The sequence below is a fragment of the Rattus norvegicus genome, chromosome 18 (genome assembly GCF_021556685.1).
Source record: "Rattus norvegicus strain SHRSP/BbbUtx chromosome 18, alternate assembly SHRSP_T2T, whole genome shotgun sequence".
NCBI classification, from domain to species: domain Eukaryota; kingdom Metazoa; phylum Chordata; class Mammalia; order Rodentia; family Muridae; genus Rattus; species Rattus norvegicus.
Genome location: NC_141551.1, coordinates 60,986,937 through 61,008,499, shown reverse-complemented (window position 1 = coordinate 61,008,499; position 21,563 = coordinate 60,986,937). Strand labels below are relative to the sequence as shown.

The 21,563-nt window shown below is 40.1% G+C and overlaps 1 protein-coding gene across 31 annotated transcripts in view; it reads right to left on the bottom strand.

Moving 5' to 3' along the window:
• The window catches only part of Malt1 (MALT1 paracaspase), a 54,062-nt gene that overhangs the window by 30,432 nt on the left and 2,067 nt on the right, over window positions 1-21,563 (bottom strand). For 16 of the 31 annotated variants that reach the window (XR_015642288.1, XR_015642292.1, XR_015642296.1 and 13 more), the window contains 6 exon segments: window positions 16,676-16,842; window positions 10,830-10,951; window positions 5,287-5,446; window positions 4,500-4,678; window positions 4,011-4,107; window positions 665-691 (listed from right to left, as the gene is read on the bottom strand). Coding sequence is in view for 11 of the 31 variants with exons in the window: in XM_087592742.1 (XP_087448868.1) it covers window positions 665-691; window positions 4,011-4,107; window positions 4,500-4,678; window positions 5,287-5,446; window positions 10,830-10,951; window positions 16,676-16,842 (752 nt within the window). In the remaining 20 variants the exon portion in view is untranslated. 31 annotated transcript variants of the gene reach the window in all.

Here is a 21,563-nt window from a genome sequence, read left to right as displayed (position 1 = left end):
AGCTTGTTCAGAAATCTGTTCTGATCAAAGCTTACTAGAGACCGCCACTGTCGGTCTTAATAGTTACACACCAGTGCATCTTTCTACTGCCAACTCTCCTCATTAACCGCCCTTCAGTCTGCTGACAGCACCTACCCAACCACTTCAGGGATGCTCTATGTCTGACAGGTTAGAAATGGAACATGCCACCCCATCATTACGGACCAGCCTTCACGTTAAAAACAACGGCCTCCCTTCTATAAGCTGCAGGGCAGCTCAGCAGTCAAACACTTAGCACAGCATGTCAACATCCTGGGTTTGATCCCCAGGAACAAAAACAAAACTCTAATTCTTCTTTACAGTTATCTGTTTTGTTTGTGTGTTGGGGGCACGGTGCACATGCAGAGGTTACAGGAAAATGTGCAAACACTGGTAGGTAACCGCGTATGGCAGTCGGTACTTTTACTCACTTGGCTATATTATTGGCTCAAGCATTGACACTTTATTGTTATCCAACATTCGTTTTCAACCTTTATGGTCTAACTGTAATCAATAGTATTTTTACATCTGACATGGTTTAAACTGAACCTCATGTAAATAGAGGTCTAAGAATGTAGGCAAGAATGTCTCCAGCACCTTTACTGTATCAAACAGCAGTCTAAAGGAGAACTGTTATAATACTTACCAGGACGCCCCAAATTATTTAATTCATCTAAAATAGAGTAAGAGAAAACAGATTAACTTTAAATAACCTGGTTGCCAACTCAGCACAAGCAGTATGTCTATGAGAAGCAGTGGTGAGTCATCATGCCAGTTACAGTTCACTACTAGTTTTCAGAGTTAAATGAAGCCACTCAAACACTGAACAGGGAAGAACACTCAGGACTTCTGAACTGCTCCACTTGAACTAAGTTACAAAACCTAAATAAACTCATTCATCGTTTGTTCAAAGTTTTAGATACTTATTCATGAGTGATCTTTCAAAAATTAATAAACCTTTAACTCTAAACCACAGGACATTTGATGAACTGTTGTGGACTATTGCAGAGGAAGGTTCCTGTGTATAATAAGGCTGGCTTCCCTATTATTAACATCCTACGATAGTATATTACTTTTATCATAACATTTGTCTTCTCCCCAAGCTCTATTTAAGCTGGAAGAAGCATTTACTGTGTCTCCTTAGACGTGCTTGGCTGTGACACTGGCTCAGACATGCCTTGTTTTTAATGACCATTTCGGTTTTGAGCAGTAGAATGTTCCCCAGTTGGGATTTGTCTGTTTTCCTTACGGCTATATCAAGGTATGGTGTGCTTTTGGGGGAGGCAGAACAGTTTCAGAATTAACTTGCATTTTCTATACACTTTTCATACAGAACAGCACAAGACCATGAGACAAGTCATCATCGATTTTTTTTTACTTATTAAATTCTATGAAGACAAAAGTAAACATGAGATAAATTACACGTGATACAGGCTTAATAAACTAATGTATGGAAATATATCTTTGGTTTGCTTGCTTTAGATGAGGTCTCAGTATACAGCCCAGGCTGTCCTTAAGCCCTCTATCTTCCCATCTTAGTTTTCACGTGCTAGATTTCAGTCATCCCACCAACCCGGGCAAGAATGGTCTTGTCATACCGCATTAAGATTAGCCTAAGAGTGGAATCAACAGTGCTCAGGGGATATACACTTGTCGATGCCTTTTATCTTACAGATTAGTTTCTAGATAGGGAGGTCAGCACCTTGCTCTATCTCTTCTCAGTGAGAATATTTCAAACATTTGTGACACAGTTAGATGTTTTTGTCATAGTCTGCATTCCATCTTGGGTGTCTATTCTTTTGGCTTCCTAAATGGCTATTTAAAATTTGCATAGTCTCACTACCCTAAATTACAGCTGAGCCTCATGTTTTCAATCATACCCCTTGTCCTAATAATATTCTAATGAAAATAACAAAATGGAATTGGAGACATTAAAATAAGGTACAATAAGGATACTGTTCACAGTATTTATCAACCCATCAACTATAAAATGTCTTAGTTTTGCAGGCTTTTGGGATATGATGCTTTCCATTTGAAAATATTGGAGAAACTCTATAGCTACAATGTCATCTCTATATTGCAAATAGTCATTTGAAAATTATTGTTTGACTGTGCTTTGCTTGTTAGTTTTGTTTTTCGAGACAGGACTGTAGTCCTAGCTATCCCAGAACTCTGTAGACCAGACTGGACTTGAGATCAGCCTGCCTCTGCCTTTCAAGTCCTGAGATTAAAGGTATGTGCCACTACCGACCAGTTGTTGATTGTTTTTATCACTGAAAAAACAACTGCGTAGTGAATTGTACAATTATAGAAACATCAGGGTAGCAATCACAAGCTCACTCTGAAGCCAAACGGCAGTGCTCTTTTTTTTAATTCTGGAAGGTCTCTTAGGTTAGAAAGTTTAAAGAAACAATCACACGTGCAATTAGGCAAAAAATATGAGAGAAAAGGAGTTTGGTTAGGATTTCTGCACATGGCTTCCCTTCTGTAAGATTAACAGATGTGGGATTAGGACTTATAAGAGAATTCTGGTTCAAACTACGTCTCAGAATCAAAACAGTAATCATTAGTAGTTCACATGCTACCATGGAGATGAATGATAGGAGAATCAGCAGACATATGATTTAACATTGCTCATCTTACTGTACCCAAGGAGACCTAAGAAAGACAATGTAACAGTTCAAGGAAGCAGCAATTGAAAAAATACTTTGCTATCCACAACCCTAATTTTTGAAATCAATGTCATAGTACACTAAAGGGAAATAGTCTAAGATTTAATATTTACTTGTTACAATTTAAGTACAATGTTTTGGTTAAAATAAGTTAGCAGTTTATGCCAAAATGGATTTTCAGTTCTCTTTCCACGGTGAAAGTGGCATGTAAATTAATCTAAGACATTGTAGTTTTGAAAATCCTTATCAAATTATTTTCAGAACATTTAATAATTGATAAAATTTATCACATAATATATCCATCCTGAAATTTTTATAGAAATTATGTTTGCCATTAAAGGGCATCTTGTGAAATAAAACAATATTAACAAATACTTATTTAATATTTTAAATACATTTTATTATGATTAAAAATTAACATTAAGAATTGCAAATGTCCACTATTTCAATAACTATGGAGAGCTCTGGGTCCTGTGCACAGCAGGGGATGTACATAAGTTGACGACGACTACTTTAGAAGTGTCTGTTCAATTGTGAAAATGTACAAAACTTTAAAGAGGAAGACACGGTGTCTTTCAATAAAAATGACTTATTAGAGCCAGTATTTTTTCTATCACTGCACCTAAGTGAGCTAGGGCATTCCACCGCTCCCCAGAGTAACCAGCATGCAGGAGATTTCCTCTCGAACCAAAGGATTACACTACCTTCAGTGCACTCCACTGCCCCATCTGTTCTTCCTTATGTCAGAGAAAACAAATGTGAACATATTGAAACTCAGAATCTCAGGAAAGGACAGTCATTAAGTAAACAAGATAAACACCACAGAATCATGCTGTCCGAGTAACACATACATCAATATTTACTACTCTTGACAAAGTCTCTATAAAAGTATTCAGTGTAACAGAACAAACTCCAAAATCACATAATTCACAATTGGGAATACTGATCAGTAATTATTTTTCATTTACGTGTCTCTGACTTCTTATGTTTTATTGAAAATATTTTTCACCAAATCAATCTTTTTCTAATATAGAAGAACTACAATATATTTGATACAACTATGTATGATACACTGGAATATTAAAAAAATAACTAAAATAGGTTAAGTAAAATCATTTTTCAGGTGTTTTATTTTGCTCTTTGTATACAACTTAGAGAATTAATTTAGTATGAATTTTCTAAAAATCCTGTATAAAACAACATAACTCCTTATATGTGTTATTAAATGGCATGGGGCAAAAAGAAGTAGGGTTTGTTTTGCTCACAAACTCTAGTGTGTACAGTTTATATCTTATACTTCAGAACGCTAATACGGCTTACCTATGATGATTTCTACCTTCTTACTATCTTGACTGTCCCGGTCATTATATACATGACACCAGTAGGTTCCTTCATGCTCTAGATCCACATATGGGACCTGTATCAATATCAGAACATATATTTTTCTCTTCAACATTAACTTAAAAATTGCATAAGGTAAAAGTCATTATATTTTAAAAATTTCTCAAATATGGTATTTCAAAATAAATTATATACCCTGAGATTATCATCATTAAGCTAAATATTAACAAGCAAATGATAACATTATTCTAATAGTATAAAGTTTGGTACAGTAATATTTGACATTTTATATTGAAGCCTTGGTTGAAATCCTGTCCTGTTGCAAATACAAGAAACAAATTAATTAATTAGGGGAGAACTTGAACTAAAAGTACCGAAAATATTCCAAAGAGAATGGATTTGAGTTCTTTTACACCTTAACTGTACCATTTATTTTGTAAATTAACACCCCCCAATTCAACTGCTTACTGTGTAATGCTTTTTTGTCTCATGTGCTAATGGTGATTCGTCTTTAAACCACTGGTAGTGGGGCACAGGGCTTCCAATGGCAACGCACTGTAACAGCAACGCACTGCCTGGCGCCAGCTTTTGGGACTGTGGTTCAACACAGATTCGCAACTTGGATTCTGAGACGCCATCCAGACTTCCTTAGATTAAAAGGAAAATAAAACCCCTTGATTAAACTTAAAACCAAAAATTCCCTATAATTTAAACAGAGATATGTCTAGGTCTATCCTTTAGTTTTTATAATCTTTAAAACCATATTTAAAGTGATTTTTTTCATAAAATGCCCACAAGTGTTAAGAGATGTTCTAAAGAGAAAAAGATTACTGTGGTGAACAAAGACAGTTTAGAAATACTGGGCATAGGGGTTGGGGATTTAGCTCAGTGGTAGAGCGCTTGCCTAGGAAGCGCAAGGGCCTGGGTTCGGTCCCCAGCTCCGAAAAAAAGAACAAAAAAAAAAAAAAAAAAAAAAAAGAAATACTGGGCATACCCAAGAATGTTGAAGGAAGGGGAAAAACAAAGCTTCGATTATGGACACCATACTTAAATGGACAGGGCCACGAACATCGGCAGGTTCAAGCTGAGGATAAGGCACAAGAATGAGAAGGGCCCATGTCATCTTAAGGAACAGACACTTGGAGAATGACAAACCACGCGGAGTCAACTCTTAATGACTCGTGCATGGCATTTACGCTTGGAGTTATTTTTTAATAAACATTTAAACAAACATGTGACATCACTTGTCACTCACCCTGGAAGCTGTCTGATACTTCTGTCACATCACACACATCCAGCTGCGACCACTGGCTAAATTCAAAGGTGGAGTTGTTGTTAACTCGGCAGACATAAAAGCCTGCGTCTTTTACATGGACTGTGTTAAAAATAAGTTCTGATGAATTTCCATATGGGATCTGCGAAAGAATCAGTGAGAGGGCATGTGTGAAGAATTCATTGAAAACCCAGCTTATAATAAAGGATGTATGTATGCTGTATAAAATCTATGATTTGATTACAGACCTTTGAAAAGTATGTTCCTTTTTTCTTCAAATTGTAAAGTATTTGCTAGTAACAAAGTAAAATGTAAGATTTTGAGGACAGAAGTAAACCCACAGTCTTTAACAAATTCATTCATCAAAGAGGTTAACTGTTCCCCAGATTTTGCAGGAGCTCACTAGTAGGAACCCATCTGTTTGGTCATTAAAATAGCCCACTTATTTATAGAATGCAAGTTGTGTAAGTAGCATACAGTAAACTCTACAGTGGAATGAAGAAAACAAACTAGCTATCATTTTCCTTTCTGGACAAATTAACTATGACTTCATGGATAAACTATTTTATCTTAGGACTTCGCTTTCTCATCTACAAAATACTTAGGAAGACGGGCTGCTTAACAAAAGTCTATCCAGCTTCTCTGAAGTGTTTGGCTTCATGGAAAGTACAGAAGTGATAGGAAGGGGGTTGGGGATTTAGCTCAGTGGTAGAGCGCTTACCTAGGAAGCGCAAGGCCCTGGGTTTGGTCCCCAGCTCCGAAAAAAAGAACCAAAAAAAAAAAAAAAAAAAAAAGAAGTGATAGGAGGGAACGGCCATAGTAAGGTTTCTTTCATTTTGGTCAGAACTCGAAGTAATGGTTAGTTTGTGTTCTCTTCATGGTAATCTCAGATTAGAGTAAATTTATCACAAATTCTCTGCTTTATCTTCATAAAGAAGGAAGACTTTCACAAAGAACAAACCATAAGACTTCCCTGGCCTACCCTTGCTCTTAGAGCACCTTTGCTGTTTTGGTATATTGATTTGTTTTTGTTGAGATAGGGTCTTACAATACAGCCCTGGCCAGCTTTGAATTCTGCCTCCCAAGAACTAGCATTAAAGGGGTGTGTGATCCGCCCAGAACCTCATCCTTCATGAAGAAGCACACTTGGTTTTCTCATAACTTAGATATGTAAGTCTTTAACGTAACTAATTTAGCTAACTGCTTAATTTGTAAGTTCGTCCATGCATATGAATGGTTCTAAAAATTTTGTGCTTATTTATTTATTGTATTTATGTGTGTCAGGATGTATGTGTGATGGTCAGAGAACAACTTTTGGGAATCAGTTCTCTTTTTTGATTATGTGAGTCTTAGGGATGAAACTTTTTTTTCTCCAGGCTCTTTCCACATAGCCCTGGCAATCCTGGAATTCACTACATAGACCAGGGTGGCTCCACCTGCCTCTGTTTCTGGAGAGCTGGGATTAAAGGCGTGCACCACTACGCCTGGCCCCCATCTTTTTTAAGGTATGTTTTATTTATTTCACTATATATGTGTTTGCCTGTGTGTGTGTGTGTGTGTGTGTGTGTGTGTGTGTGTGCACCATGTGCATGCAGCACCTGCGGAGGCCAGAATGGCTATCAGATCTGCTGCATCTGCCATGTTAGTGACAAGAACCATACCTAGGTCCTCAGGAAGTGCTCTTAACTGCAGGGTCACTTCTGCAGACCCCACTAATCCATCCATCTTACCTACAGGGCCCCAGCTCAGAATCTAAGAGGGAAAAAGTTTTTCTTTCTTAATAATCCCATCTTCTCTGAAATTGTTCCTGTGTTTTTTCTGCATTTTAGCATGTGTTCCTTCCCTTTAACAAATAATTTTTAAAGACATACTCTAAATCCTTTCTTTCACAAATTAGCCAGCAAACACTTTGTCTATGCCCCCTTAGCAGCACTGAAGAAGTTAGTCACACCTTTCTTCTTGAAATACTTTGCTTTTTATTCTTCTAACTCTTTTAACTGCTCCATCTTTTCATTTCTTTCACTGTACACTGTCACTGTTGTCTCTTTAGATATCCAAAATGAAAGTGTGATTCACTTGCCTGTATAATAAGCATAGTCTCAAGTCACAGTCTTATTTTCTACCTAAACAAAGACCTCTCCAGTCTTCTCAAACAAACAGAAAACCCCAAAACAAACAAAAAATAGAATAAACATGGTCCAAGATACTCAAGTGGAAAAGCATAGGGAGTCCTCCTTAATTTTTCCTTTTGCTTCCTTGTGCTCTTCTTCTGATCTGTCAGTCTGGCTAACCACATCCTCAAAACACATGCTGAGTTGTGCCCTGTGACTCCCCTTCACTAACTCATCGAGACCACACTACAGGTGTTTCTCAGCAGCCCAGCTAATAGATAACCTGGTCGTTTACTGTTCTCTGCCTTCTTCAAGTAACAAGTTTTTATGTAAAAACAACAAACACTCTACCCTATAACATAAATCCTTTAAGCTAGGCAGTGATGAGAGGTACGTGCCTTTAATCCCAGCACTCAAGAGGCAGAGATAGGCTGGTCTCTGTGAGTTTAAGGCCAGCCTGGTCTACAGAGTGAGTTCTAGGACCACCCCCAGGGCTACACACAGAGAAAACCTTGTCTTGGAGAAAGAAAAATTCTTTGTTTAAAAACTCTGCTGGTGGGGCTGGGGATTTAGCTCAGTGGTAGAGCGCTTACCTAGGAAGCGCAAGGCCCTGGGTTCGGACCCCAGCTCCGAAAAAAAAGAACCAAAAAAAAAAAAAAAAAAAAAGCTCTGCTGGTTCTTAATATCCTGTTACCTTGCTGCTTATGTTCTTCCTAGCTCTGAACTCACAAAAATGGCTGTTATCTGTCTCTCCCATGATGTAGATTCTCTGAGGAAAGAGACATTATGTGTCACTGCTTCATTATATCATGGCTCAGCACAAAACAGGGGCTTGCAATGTTCTCCTAAAATAGACTACCAACTCCATTACTACTCTTTAAATTCAAGATGTAGTTCACATTCCCTATGTTCCTATCTTCTTCCAGTCATGATGTATTTTATAATTACATATTTCGTGTATAAGTTTCCTCTTATCTTCTACAAAAGGGTTTAATTAAAATATCAACTAGAAAAAATATAGAATACATTCAGTTACTATTCCTTAAAGGCTTGAAACATGCATAAATCTTATAACCTCAATGGCAGGAATTCACACAACGGGAAACTGTAAACAAGGGACAAATACAGATTTATTTTCGTGTAGGAGAAAAATGTATGAAACCATAAATTCTTCTATGAGATAACATAATCTGTTGCAAACAACTATTAGAGCTACAATAGGCCTCCCAGATCTGACCTCTCAACACTGTGAGGTAGACCCCACTCTGTCCCACCCCACAGACTGCAGGCCTCCTCAAGGAGTTCTGTGCTGCCAGGCTTCCTGGTTCCTGAGCTGCCATGTTGTCTGACATCACACCCACTCCCCCAGAATTTCCCCTCCCTTCCCTTCCAGGCTGTCTGACTGCTAATACTCACCTCATGCCCTTGCGCCTCTAGCTAGGCTCATTCCTTCCCTCACAATGCTTCCTGCTCCCCTGGAAACATGTTTCCTGGTGCCACTAAGTAAGACCCCATTCTTGCTGCTTTCAATGCTGGTCCGACAGAGGAAAATATCTCAAACTCACTTACAGCTTATAATATCCTCTTCTGAACACTGTACAAACCACCACTGAGACAAGAAAAGTGATTTGAAAAAAAAAAGACTAAATCAACAAACTATTTGAGATGTGTAGGTCCCAGGGAAGAAACAAAAGTAGCTCACATACAAAGACTACAATAACATGTCACCTCCTAAAATTACTAATTGCATAAGAATGACCCCGAAGAACCACCAGATGAAGAATTCAAAGGATTATAATTATGTTCAAACAACTCAGAGAAGATTCATGGTTCAAAAGAAAAGCAAAAAGCTGAGTGAAATGAGGAAGTCAACTGAAGAAAAAGGTAGACATGCTGAAGAAAACCCAAACTGAAACAGGACTGAAAATGAAAAACTCGGTAAGCCCAATAAACACCTTGTGGAACGCTTCACCAATAGAATGCATCATGGAGAAAGAGAGTACCAGGGAGGAAGACTTACATTGTATTACTCAGTGAAGGTCAATGATAAACTTAAAAAGACATAAAAGGCCTACAGAACACCAAATACAGAAGACCAGGAAAGAAAATCCCCATAACATAATTATAGTTAAAATACTAAACACGCAGAATAAAAAAAGGGTAATTAAAAAAAAAAAGGCAGAAAGGTCAGTCACTTGAAAAGGCAGGCCCATAAGAACAACACCTAGGATTGTTCAATAGAAACTTTTATACTCAGAAATACCTGGAAAGATGTATTCCAAATTCTGAAAGACCTCAACTGTCAACCCAAGCTAGAATATTCAATAAAACTATCTATTAAAATTACTGAAACTTTTTACAATAAAGACAGATAAAATGAATTTATAACTACCAAGCCAGTTCTACAGAGGCTACTAGAAGGAGTAACTTTGGCCTGAGGAGAAAGATTAACATAGTCAAGGGCCACAGGGAATAAATACGCTAAGCAAGCACAAACAGGGGTAAGGGATGAGGAAATGAGGGTGGTAGAAGGCCTAACTGAAATGAAGGCTGCATGAAAAAGCTATCTGGGAATTTATGACCTTCCAATCCCCTACCAGCAACATGGAGTGGAGGGGACACTGGAATTTTCATTTACCAACATTATTCCTTCTGGGAGTGGCTTTATCCACTTACACTAGTGATATAACCAGATATGATGGCTCCACTCTAATCACAGTACTCAGGAAGTTGAAGCAGGGGTATTACCACAAATTCAAGGTCAGAATTCCATTGTGAGTTCCAGGCCAGGTTGGGCTACAGAATAAGATCTTGCCTCCAACCAACCAACAAACCAACCAACCAACCAATCAGCCAGCCAGTCAGTCAGCCAGTCAACCAACTAACCATCCATCCATCCATCCATCCATCCATCCATCCATCCATCCAACCAGCCAGCCAACCAGCTAGCCAAACTAACCAACCAACCAGCCAGCCAGTCAACCAACTAACCAACCAGCCAGTCAACCAACTAACCAACCAACCAACCAGCCAGCCAGCCAGCCAGCCAACCAACCAACCAGACAACCAACTAACCAACCAACCAGCCAGCCAGCTAGCCAGTCAACCAACTAACCATCCATCCATCCAACCATCCATCCATCTATCCATCCATCCATCCATCCAACCAACCAGCCAGCCAACCAGCTAGCCAACCAACTAACCAACCAACCCCCAGCCAGACAGCCAGTCAACCAACTAACCAACCAGCCAGCCAACCAGCAAACCAACCAACTAACTAACTAACCAACCAACCAACCAGCCAGCCAGCCAGCCAACTAACCAACCAACCAACCAACCAACCAACCAACCAACCAACCAATCAGCCAGCCAACTAACCAACCTAAGTAGAATAAAAAGACACTTAAAAATTACCTCTTTATTCATCTTGAACCATTGGTATTGTACAAAAGGATGTCCAGTTGCCCGGCAGCACAGTTTTACAAACTGTCCAGCCAAAACTGCCTTGGATTCTGGGTTTACGGTGATCTTTAATCCTGGAAAAAGAAAAAGTAAAGTCACAAAAGAGGGTTTCTTTTTCTTGCTTATACATAGAAAACAACAAAGAAATATTTTAGAAACTCATCTTTATCATAAATAATTTATTTCTTTTTCTCTGTCAGTATGTATCTTCAGCTAAAAACTTTGTAAGACAAGAAAAAAAAAACTTAACTGCAAAAGACTTTGATATACTCTACTTCTCCATGGTTGGGAAAGAAAATTATTTGTCATATTTCTCCAATTTTGAGAAATACTTTTCCTGCTATACTCTAACATTTCTGAGATTAGGATGCACCTTTTAAGACACTTGCCAGGCAGACATAATATAAGTCTCAGTGCCAAAGCATATAAACACCTGGTCATAAATATTCACACACCAGCACTTCAACTGAATTAAATGCCTAAGTAGTGCACAGGTTAGTGGTTTTCCTAACTTGCCATGAACTAGAGCCACCTGAGAACTGAGCTGTATCTAACTAGAAGCCCACCCCACTGACGGGTGTTCATGGTGCTCTGCACACTTGCACTGGAGAAAGGGAATATCAACATCTCCCGGCTACGAACCACGGCCCTATATCAGTGACCTGTCTGCAAGACACAATGGTGCAATGGCAGCACAAATGTCATGACAGTAACCAACCGCTTTTGATTACATTTAAGGCTCACTCCATGAAATGAAACCCACTGTTGACATTGCTAAAATGACCAAGCACCTGAGACTAGATAAGTCATGGGTCATGGCATAGTACTATTCTGCAAAAAGAAAATAGCAGTGCAACGTCCCCAATGCCAGACTGCTATGCTCATAGATCAGAATACTGCTCAACCCTCATCGGAGAAGCTGCTCCTTGCAGTAGACAAAAAGGACAGAGACCCACAAGGGGACAGTGTGCAGAGGGAGACACTTTGGAGCACTCAGGTTGTTTATTCTTCTTTCATATATCACATCCCTACTACAGTTTCTCCTCCCTTCCTCTCCTAGTCCCTAGCTCCTCCTTTTTCCTCTCCCCCAGACTCACACTATCCCAGTCCCTGCCTTCCTTCAGAAAAGAACAGGCCTCCTAGGTACATCAACCAAACATGGCATAGCAAGCCACAATAAGACTAGGCACACACCATCAGGTCAAGGCTGGATGAGGTAACACAGTAGGAAAAGAGGGGTCCCACAAGCAGGCAAGAGTCTGAGCCAGCCCCTGTTCCCACTGTTAGGAGTCCCACAACAACACCAAGCCATAACATATATGCAGAGACCTAGGCCAGACCCTCACAGGCTCCCTGATCTCTGTGAGCCCCATGAGTCCGGGTCAGTTGATTCTGTGGGCAGTGTTCTTGTGATGTTCCTGATCCCCTTAGTTGCTCCCATCCTTCTCCCCACTCTTCTCCAGGACTCCCCGAGTGAGCGCCCCCTCATGTTTGGTTGTGTGCACAGAGGAGGGGGAAAGACTGTAAGAGGCAGAGATGGAGGATAGCTCCAAGGAAGCAGTGTCTTCCACAAACAGAAGGGCTGTGCACATACGAATTCAAAGACACTGTGACAGCATGTGTAAGTCCGGCGCAGAGTTCCACTCCTAATCAAGAAGCTATTTGTAATTGGTGCCAGCTGGCAAAGGGAAAATCAGTTTTCTACAATGGATTGAATATATCAACCACAGTCCAGGGCAGGCCCCCGTGTCCAGGAGTAGTTGGCCAGGCTTTTTTTTGTTGTTGTTGTTGTTGTTGTTTTTTTGGGGGGGAGTGTTTGCTTCATTTTGTTGTTGGTTTTTCTTATTGGCTGAGTTTTGTTTATTTGCTTTGATGTTTGTTGTTAGATAGAAAACAAAGTTGGGTGGGTAGGGAGGTAAGGGGATCTGAGGAGTTGAGGGAGGGGGAAATATCAAAATGGATTGTATGAAAAATGTTAAAGAAAAATCTACTTACTTTATTATTATTATTACTTGTATGTACATTTGATGCATGTGTGTATGGTACACGAGTGTGTTAGCAGGTGTATGTACTTGTGATGACTACCAGGGACATCAAAACTAGAAGCAGTTTAACAAATAATTCAAGGAAGCCAGACCTAGAGCAAAGTAGTCAACCCCCGTGCTGTGGAAAAGCCAATGGGGGAGCTAGCAGAAGTAGGGACACCTCATCCAGGGGCTTCTTTAGAGACTGATTAGGTGCAAGCACAAGTTCAGAATGAGCCTGCGCACCTTCAACTTCACGCTAGTTGAAGCCCTTCTGTGTGTGACTACTACAAGTGACTCCCAGCTCTGCCTAAGCTACTTTTAGCTTTCACAACAAATAAACAGAAATCTAAGTTAGCTTCTCAAAGGTCAGGGACCTCTATGCTACAGTTATTTCTTAAGAGTTATGTCTGGCTACAGTTCCATAACAACTGGAACAAAATATGGCAAAATCAGACTAAAGTTCTTCCTTTAGTCAAAATGAATCTAGTTTCCCCTTCTTGCACTTGGACCTGAAAGGTCTGATAGGATGCTCACAGAATCATCTGCAGAATCTATCTAACCACGCCTCTCTGCAAGGACTATCCAAACAAACAAACACCCCAACACATTCTTCCTGTGGAGTAAGAACTAACGCTTCCAGTAAAATGGCTAAGTACAAGACAGAGAACACTAGCACGCTTTGCGTCTTCATTAAAATTTAAGACTGCAATGCACTAAGCCAAGTATGGTGGTGAATGCCTTTAAGCCTAGCACTCAGGAGGCAGAGGGAGGTGGATCTCTATGAGTTTGAAGCCTGCCTGGTCTACAGAGTGAGGTCTAGGACAGCCAGGGTAATTATATACAGAGAAGCCCTGTCTCAAAACAAACAAACAAACAAACAAACAAACAAACCACAGAAAAACATACAAAAAGAGAATGCAAAGTGCTAAAATGGAAAACTGGAGATTAGATAAACTTATACAGACAGACAGACAGACAGACAGACACGCACACACAGGCACATTTTTTTTCCAAGACAGGGTCTCACTACGTAGTTCTGACTGTCCTAGAACTTACTATGTAGACCAAGCTGTCTTCAAACTCAGAGATCTGCCTGACTCTGCCTCCTAAATTTTGGGATTACAGGTGTGCTCCACTAAGTCTGGCTTAAAATTATTTTTTACAGTTGTTCTAGATTTGATATTTGTCTGCTCTACTAAACAAAGACCTTTTAATAGGCAAAATTAATTGCCTTGTTCATCTCTGGATTCATACACTTAATGCCTGAGACCATGAAGATAATAGAATACAAAAAGTGTTCAAAGAATAATTCTGAGCAAAGTCACAAATTAAGTGGATTTTTGTTAGAGCTTACATTTTTCTTAAGATAGTCTTATTTTTGGATTTGCTAAAAAAACATAAAAAATATTTTCTAAAATTGTTTTTTGCTTGTTTGAGAAAGAATATTACCTGTAGCTAAAGCTTGCCAGGACTACTCACGGCAACCCTTTTACTTCAGCTTCCCTGAGTGCTGGGTACAGGCATGAGCTACCATTCTGTGACTCCTGTAACTCCGTGAGGCGGAGGATACCCCACTGACTGAGCATGGGAATGGAGCAATGGTGAACTTCAGTAGGCTGGTGGAGTGCAGTCCTTCACTTTAGAAGGCTCATTGTTCAGAGATGGGCAACAACTGCACGTGGGCATCTGCACTAGCAGCTCATCGTTCCCAGTCAACAGGCGCAGTTGAGGAAGCTGAACACTCAATATAGCACTCTCTGAATAAGGCATGCAAAGGTATATGGCAAAACAGAGAATGGCTGGGATCCATGTTTCCTCCCCCATAATCTAGGACCCTTTGTATTTGTGGTCCACAGTCTGGTTACATCTCCAGGGTCTGTTGGCTCTTTGTCTTATCCAACCAGTCTACTTTTGTTTGGTGATCCATGTGGTTCCTGGAAAGCTGACTCAGCCTAACTTCATTCTGAGCTTTAAGCCAGGCACATCAGCACATTCCGTGTCCTTGGCTACAGCGACAGTATTAGGGACAAGCATGCGAACAGAAGCAGTTAACTAGAATAAACCTGCTTTTTGCTTAGAATTCTGGGACAATGACAAATGAAACTAAGAACATCCAGCAGACGTCCTAGACTAGGTGAGTGTCAGTCTTAGAAGGAAGTCAAGATCAAGGCAAACAAGGAAAAACATTAAATTTACAGCTCTTCTCTACTCTTAGGAAGCCTTATCTACTTCTGGGCGCTTCAGGCAGAAGTAATATATTACCTTCAAGACATCAATTTGAGTTTGGGTTTCTCATAGGTGTAAGTGACAATTCACTACTCTATCTTATCTCCCTAATTTTTCATATTAAACATATATCACAGGGCTGGAGAGATGGCTCAGTGGTTAACACTGTTTAGCATTTTCTCTAAGGATGTACATTGAGTTCCCAGATCTCACTGTTGGGTAGTTTATACCCATGTACAACTCCAGTTCTTGGGTTCCTATGCCCTCTGGCCTCTAAGAGGACCTGTATGCATGTGGTGAATATACTCTTATGTAGGTGCATACATATAAACATAATACACATAAATAATTTAAAAAATCACAGTCAATTTGGTTATGTAAAGAAACATTAGTACACCAAAATTATGTAAAATAGAGACCATCAAGTTCATAGTTTACAGCCCTTCTAGGCTTGGGCTTGACCAGATTCTTTGCTCCTAATGGGGACACATGGCCAAATGGAATCATGGCAAGGAGGCCTGCCCTGCTGCCGCCACCAGGCACTGTTTGCTTATCTCAAACAGGATCTTACTATGTAGTCCAGGCTGGCCTTGAACTCTTGGTCTTCCTGGGAATACAGACACTGACTACCATACCTGACCCAATCAAGCAACTTAGATGACATGTCCTTCCTTTCTTGATCAATTCAACTGTAGCTGATCAAGTCAGCCCACAGCTACATGGAGAACAGACTGTACTCTAATTTAAGTATCCATTTCTCCAGACCGTTTAATTTTGCATTTTATTTTTGTTTGTGTGTCTGTGTTTGGTGTATATGCAGGTGAGTGTAGGTGAGGTCAGAGGTCAGAAGAAGGCACTGGATCCCCTGGAGCTGGGGTTACAGGCAATTGTGAATTGTCCAATGTGGGTACAGGGAACCATGCTCTGGTCCTAGGGAAGACCAGCAAGTGCTCTTAACTGATGAGCTGCTGTATTTCTAGCTCCTTGTTCCTTATTCTTCATGTGACCGACCTCACATAGGAAAAGCCTCACTCAATACAGGTATAGTAAGAAAGATTCACAGAGCTAACATTTGAAAAGTATTGTAATACCTTATCATTGTAATGATGAGAAATAGTGACCATTTGACCTCACTTTACCTCATCCTTATATACACATACGTAAGAATGTACGCTGTGTTTTGGGCCACACTATTTCAGCGTATGTTACAGAAATCTAACATGTAAATACTTTAGCATACATCTTCCTAGAATACAGGCATCTTCTGGACTACAATATTATGGCATAATTCTCTAATATCAAATTATGCCAGTTACACTGAAATTTTTTAAATAATGGCTTAAAAATGTTTTGTATAGCTTGTTTCTCGAACTATATAATCCAATACTTTTGATGTCTCAACATGGGGGAAAGGGAATGAGGCTCTTCTGTGCATTCATATTTTCCAAAAATAAAAAACATAATTTACCTGGTCAAAAAAAGATATTTCTAAAGTTGACTCCATGCATTTCTGAAGAACAGTTCTGAAGTAGTGGGGGGACCTACCTGGGGGGTTGAGAAGCTGCAGAACCTCGGTGTGCTCCAAAGCCTGGAGGAAGTCGCTCAGTTCTGGGACTGTACATCCTTTCTCACCCATCAGTTTCAGTAAACACAAACTTGGGCTTCCCTCTGGCTCCAATACTTTAAGAGAACACTGTTCCAAGTCCAGGCAACTGAAACAACAGATTTAATTCATGACATGTCTACTACGTAGCTGGACCATTCATTGTAGGTGCTGTACAGAAAAAGGCCTTGGGTGGTAGGGAACTATGTTATGAAAGAGGAGGGCCCTTCCCTCCTCTCCCTCCCCCAGCATTCCTTTCTCTCTCCAGGCTTTTTCCCTCGTCAGCTCCTATAATTATTAAGTCTGAAGGATGTGAGAAAATTTACTCTTGATACAGACCAAACTTCAATTCAGAGTAAGGAAAAGGCCAGAAGTTTGCTTTACTTCCTCCTTCTTTCCTATTATTTACTTAGAGACAGGGTCTTACTGTGTAGCTCTAACTGGCCTGGAACTCGAAATATAGACCAGGCTGACCTTGCATTCAGAGAGCTATCTGTCTGTCTCTGTCTCTCAACTGCTGAGTGCTAAGTCACCACACCAGGTGGCTGCTGCTGCTACTGCTGCTTCTTCTTTCTCCTCCTCTCTCTCTCCCTCCCTCCCTCCATTCCCTTCCTCTCTTCTCCTCCTCCTTCCTCTTCCTCCTCTAGTTTCTTGTTGTTTTTTGTGACAGGGTTTTTCCGTATAGCCCTGGCTGTCCCAGAACTCACTCTGTAGACCAGGCTGACCTGGAGCTCAGAGATCCACCTGCCTCTGCTTCCTAAATGCTAGGATTAAAGGTATGCGCCACCACTGCCCAACCATTTTTTTTTTATCAGAGAAAGTATTTTTATTTGTGTATCACAGACTCTACAGTTACCAGGTGCTGTCACCATCAAGGCACAAAAGGTTTGAAAAGCTATAGATGATAATCATTGGATCCAACCTCCCTTGATTATTTTAGAGAGCATTTCTGATATACTTTCAGCTGAGTCTTAAGTACGATATGTGTTCAGGCAACAGAGTTACCATTCCCTTAAGTTTTCCTCTAAAGATGAAGTAGAATATGATCCAAAATGAAGGCACTAACTAGCAGGCTAGATGCTGCTGTAGTCTGAAGAATAAGCCCCTCATCTCACGAGGCCAAATAGCATGAACAGATATGAACGATGTGAGAAGTATTGAGAACATAGACGATAATATCTCAAAAAGACACTGAATAGGAAAATCAATGCTATGAAGTCAGCAACTGAAAAAGGCATTAAAAAGCCCTTGTCAAAGATCATGTATTAGAAATAAGTTTCTAAGTTTTCAAATGAACATGAGATTCATAAATACATGAGTGTGGCATACAAAATATACATTTTAGAATTCAGAAGTTTACCAGGCACGACACATGAAATTAGTATGCCATCTCATCAGATATAATCAAGGGATGTCCTAACTGAGAAAAAGCTAAATAGCCAGGGTTTTCCTTCCCAGCAAGGGGCAAAGCTCAACTTAAAGTTAAAGACTTCTGTTACAGAACAAGGTAAAGATAAGAGTACGATTTTGTACCATTTTGTTTTACTGATTTTCTGCATGGGCACTCCTGGCTTTGGGCTAAGGTGATGTGTAAACATACCCGACTTTTATCTTTCCTTTTTTAGTTATGTTCTCGTAAGACTGTCCTTTGATGTGGTTTCTAAGAACTTGAAATTGGAATTTAAAGAATTCCTTTATCACCAGAACAGGTGAAGTTTGCCTTTAAAATTTATTTTTGGCTGCTAGAGAAATGGTTCAGTGGTAAAGTGGTAAAGAGAAGTCAGTGCTCCTCTAGAGTCGAAGTTCAGTTCCTGGCATCCATATTACATAGCTCACAACCACCACAACTCTAGCAGCAGAGAATTTTTTTCACTTCAAACAGCAAGCAGTCGGAGGGTTTTAAGTAGAGGAACAAGCCTAATTTAAGGTCTTTTATTTTACTGTTTTAGGTTCAGGGTGGCTTCAGGCTTAAAATGTTTTGTGCTTCAGTCTCCCCAGTGCTAGAATTACGCTTGTACTGACCACACCTCACCTGTTCTTTGAGACAGGGTTTATGTAGCCTAGGCGTGTCTCACGGTCCCTGTGGAAAGGACCTTTAACTTCTAGTTTTCCTGCCTCTACCTTCCAAATGCCAAATACAGACATATGTGGTTTATGCGGTGCTGGGGAGGGAACCCACGCACACCAGGCAAACAGTCTATACACTGAGCTACAGTCCCAACTTGCTTATTAATACTCAGAAAGAGGCATTGCTACTGTTGTGTTTAGGACAGGTTGGAATGGGAAGTAAAGGAGAGAGAAATCTAGAAACTTTTAGAAGAAATTGGGTGAGATATGTAGGCTTAACCTTAACCTTGTATTGCAGTGGATACCACATTCTAAATATACATTAGACAGAGCAATCAGGAATTACTGACAAAAAATGATGTAAATGAATCAAAAATGAAGTAAAATCAGGAATCACTGGATTTTCTGGTCTGACTAACTGGAGAGATGTAGTAGTCACTTGGATACAGAAACCTAAGGGAAAGAGCTTTACGGGAGTACCTACTAAGTTTAGGACGTGTTCCATTTAAGATGTATTAATCACTCAAGGAGATGGCAATAGCCACCTACATACATAGACCTGGGGAAAGCAGGTATTTCTGGGTGTAATCAGCTCGACTGTGTTCAAAGCCCTGAGTGAAGGGTGGTATTAGGAGAAAATTAGGTAGAAAAGCATTTAGAGATAAAGGCAGGAGTTCTTGCACACTTCAGAATCGAGACCGATGAGACAGAGAACGGGGACACTTTCATCTTTTCAGTGTTCCCATTCTTATCACCGTCTGCTTGAGGGTAGGACTTCTGCAGCTAAAGAGCATCTTCCACACTGCAGACAAGCAGCCACGGATGGCTTCCCTGGGTTCATGTTTCACAGCTCCACTTTCAAGCACTCTGCTCAGAAGATTTAGATGCTTTAAGGCTTTCTCAAAGTTCTGCCAATCCTTGTAGTTTAGCTGTTCCACTCACTACCAACTGACATGTGTTGGCACACTAAGAGTACGTCTAAACTGGCAGGAGGCAGAATCCAATTTTAACCAAGCAGAGTGGAACAGACCTCTGGTTACTGCACTGAGGGGCAGAGTAAGATCTCTGTGTTCACAGCTAGCTAGGCTTACATAACAAGTTGCAGGTTAGACAGGGCTATAAATATCCTGTCTCAAAGGTACCTGCTATCAGATCAGTTTGAGCAGATCAGGGTCAGTAGTTATTGGAAACTAGACTACATGCAAAGATTCAATCTGAATCATCATAATCACATCAATAATCACATCAATAACCAAACAAAACATTTATGATATTCCTAATCTCTGGGGACAGTGCTGAACGGACTCTTCCTATGATTTATATTATTCAAGTCCCATGTAATTTAAAGAAAGATGTGAAAATAAAGACTGAGGGAAAAGTCACGGACAATTTTGAGACTAGCCTGGTCTATACAGTAAGACCTGGCCTCAAACCAATAAGAGAGAGAGAGAGAGAGAGAGAGAGAGAGAGAGAGAGAGAGAGAGAGCGCCAAAAAGGCAAAAATTTGAGATTCGGGTTGTGAATTCAATGACTGAGAAAAGCACTTTACATTCTCCCATGACTTATTATATACCCTCAACCAGACACTCACTCTGCAATCAGAGGGAAAGGCCTTGATGACTTTCTATCATCAGATGCTTTCCTTTCATTGGTATGAAGTCATTTGGACTTTGTAAAAAAACATTAAACATAATAATAAGAATTACCAGCTGACCCTGTGTATCCCTTTGGTTCATATACTCCAGCCCCAAGTTTTCAGTGCTAACAACTTGTGTTATTGTTTCTGAGACAGCGTCTTACTATGGGGCACTGGCTAGCAGAGGACTCACACTGATCTGCCTACCTCTGCTTCCTCAATGCTGGGATCAGTGTGCACTACCATGTCTGGCTTTCAGTACTAACTTTTAATGGCAAGTGATTCTTCTGATCTCAATTGGTATGAGTTTAGTAGTTCCAGATTCTCCTATCCTCCCAACCCTAATTAACCCACACAGAGCTATCTAACCACCATCTTGGAAGACTCAGGAAACTATAAAACATAGTTTTATATAAACTATTTAAAACACCATAACAGACTCTCTACCTTGAATTCTAAGTTCTAAAAATGAACAATAAGTAAGTGGCCTTCTTTCTATACTACTCCTTCTAAACTGGCTTCAAACTTTTCCCTTCATTTCCCCCCAAACATGTTAGCACTGTAGTTGACTTAGCAAAATTGTACTGAAGGCTTAGGAAGGAAAACCTCACACCCGGCATTAAGTACCCACTCCTTTTATAGCCCAGCAGTCATGCTTCCTTTAGGCAGGGCTTGGTAGATTGACTTTTATGTCTTCATCATCATGTAGGTAGGCTCTCTCCAGGAAGCCTAAGGCCTTCCGTAACTGGATTCACAATTAACACTATAATGCTGTGGATCTACCCACAAAGGAAACAATTTCTTGTATCCTGTAAGTCTAGAGGTTGAGAAATTCATGAAGCTTGGATGATACTTTGGACCTTCTTTGTATAACCCAAAGCTCCAGGTATTTTTCCTAGAACACAACTCATGTCCTCGTCTCCTCAGCTTTGCTAGTTCATTGTTGGTCTCACTTCTTCTCTGAGACAGGGAAGACTGATGCTGGTCTGGAAGTCCTCCATCCTCCTGTCTCTAACTCCCAAGTGCCAGGATTATAGGTATATGCTACCATGTCCAGCTTAGTTTGTCATCTTCTGATTTTTTTTTTAAATTAGGCAACATAAGCCTTTTCTACTTGAGCAATAATC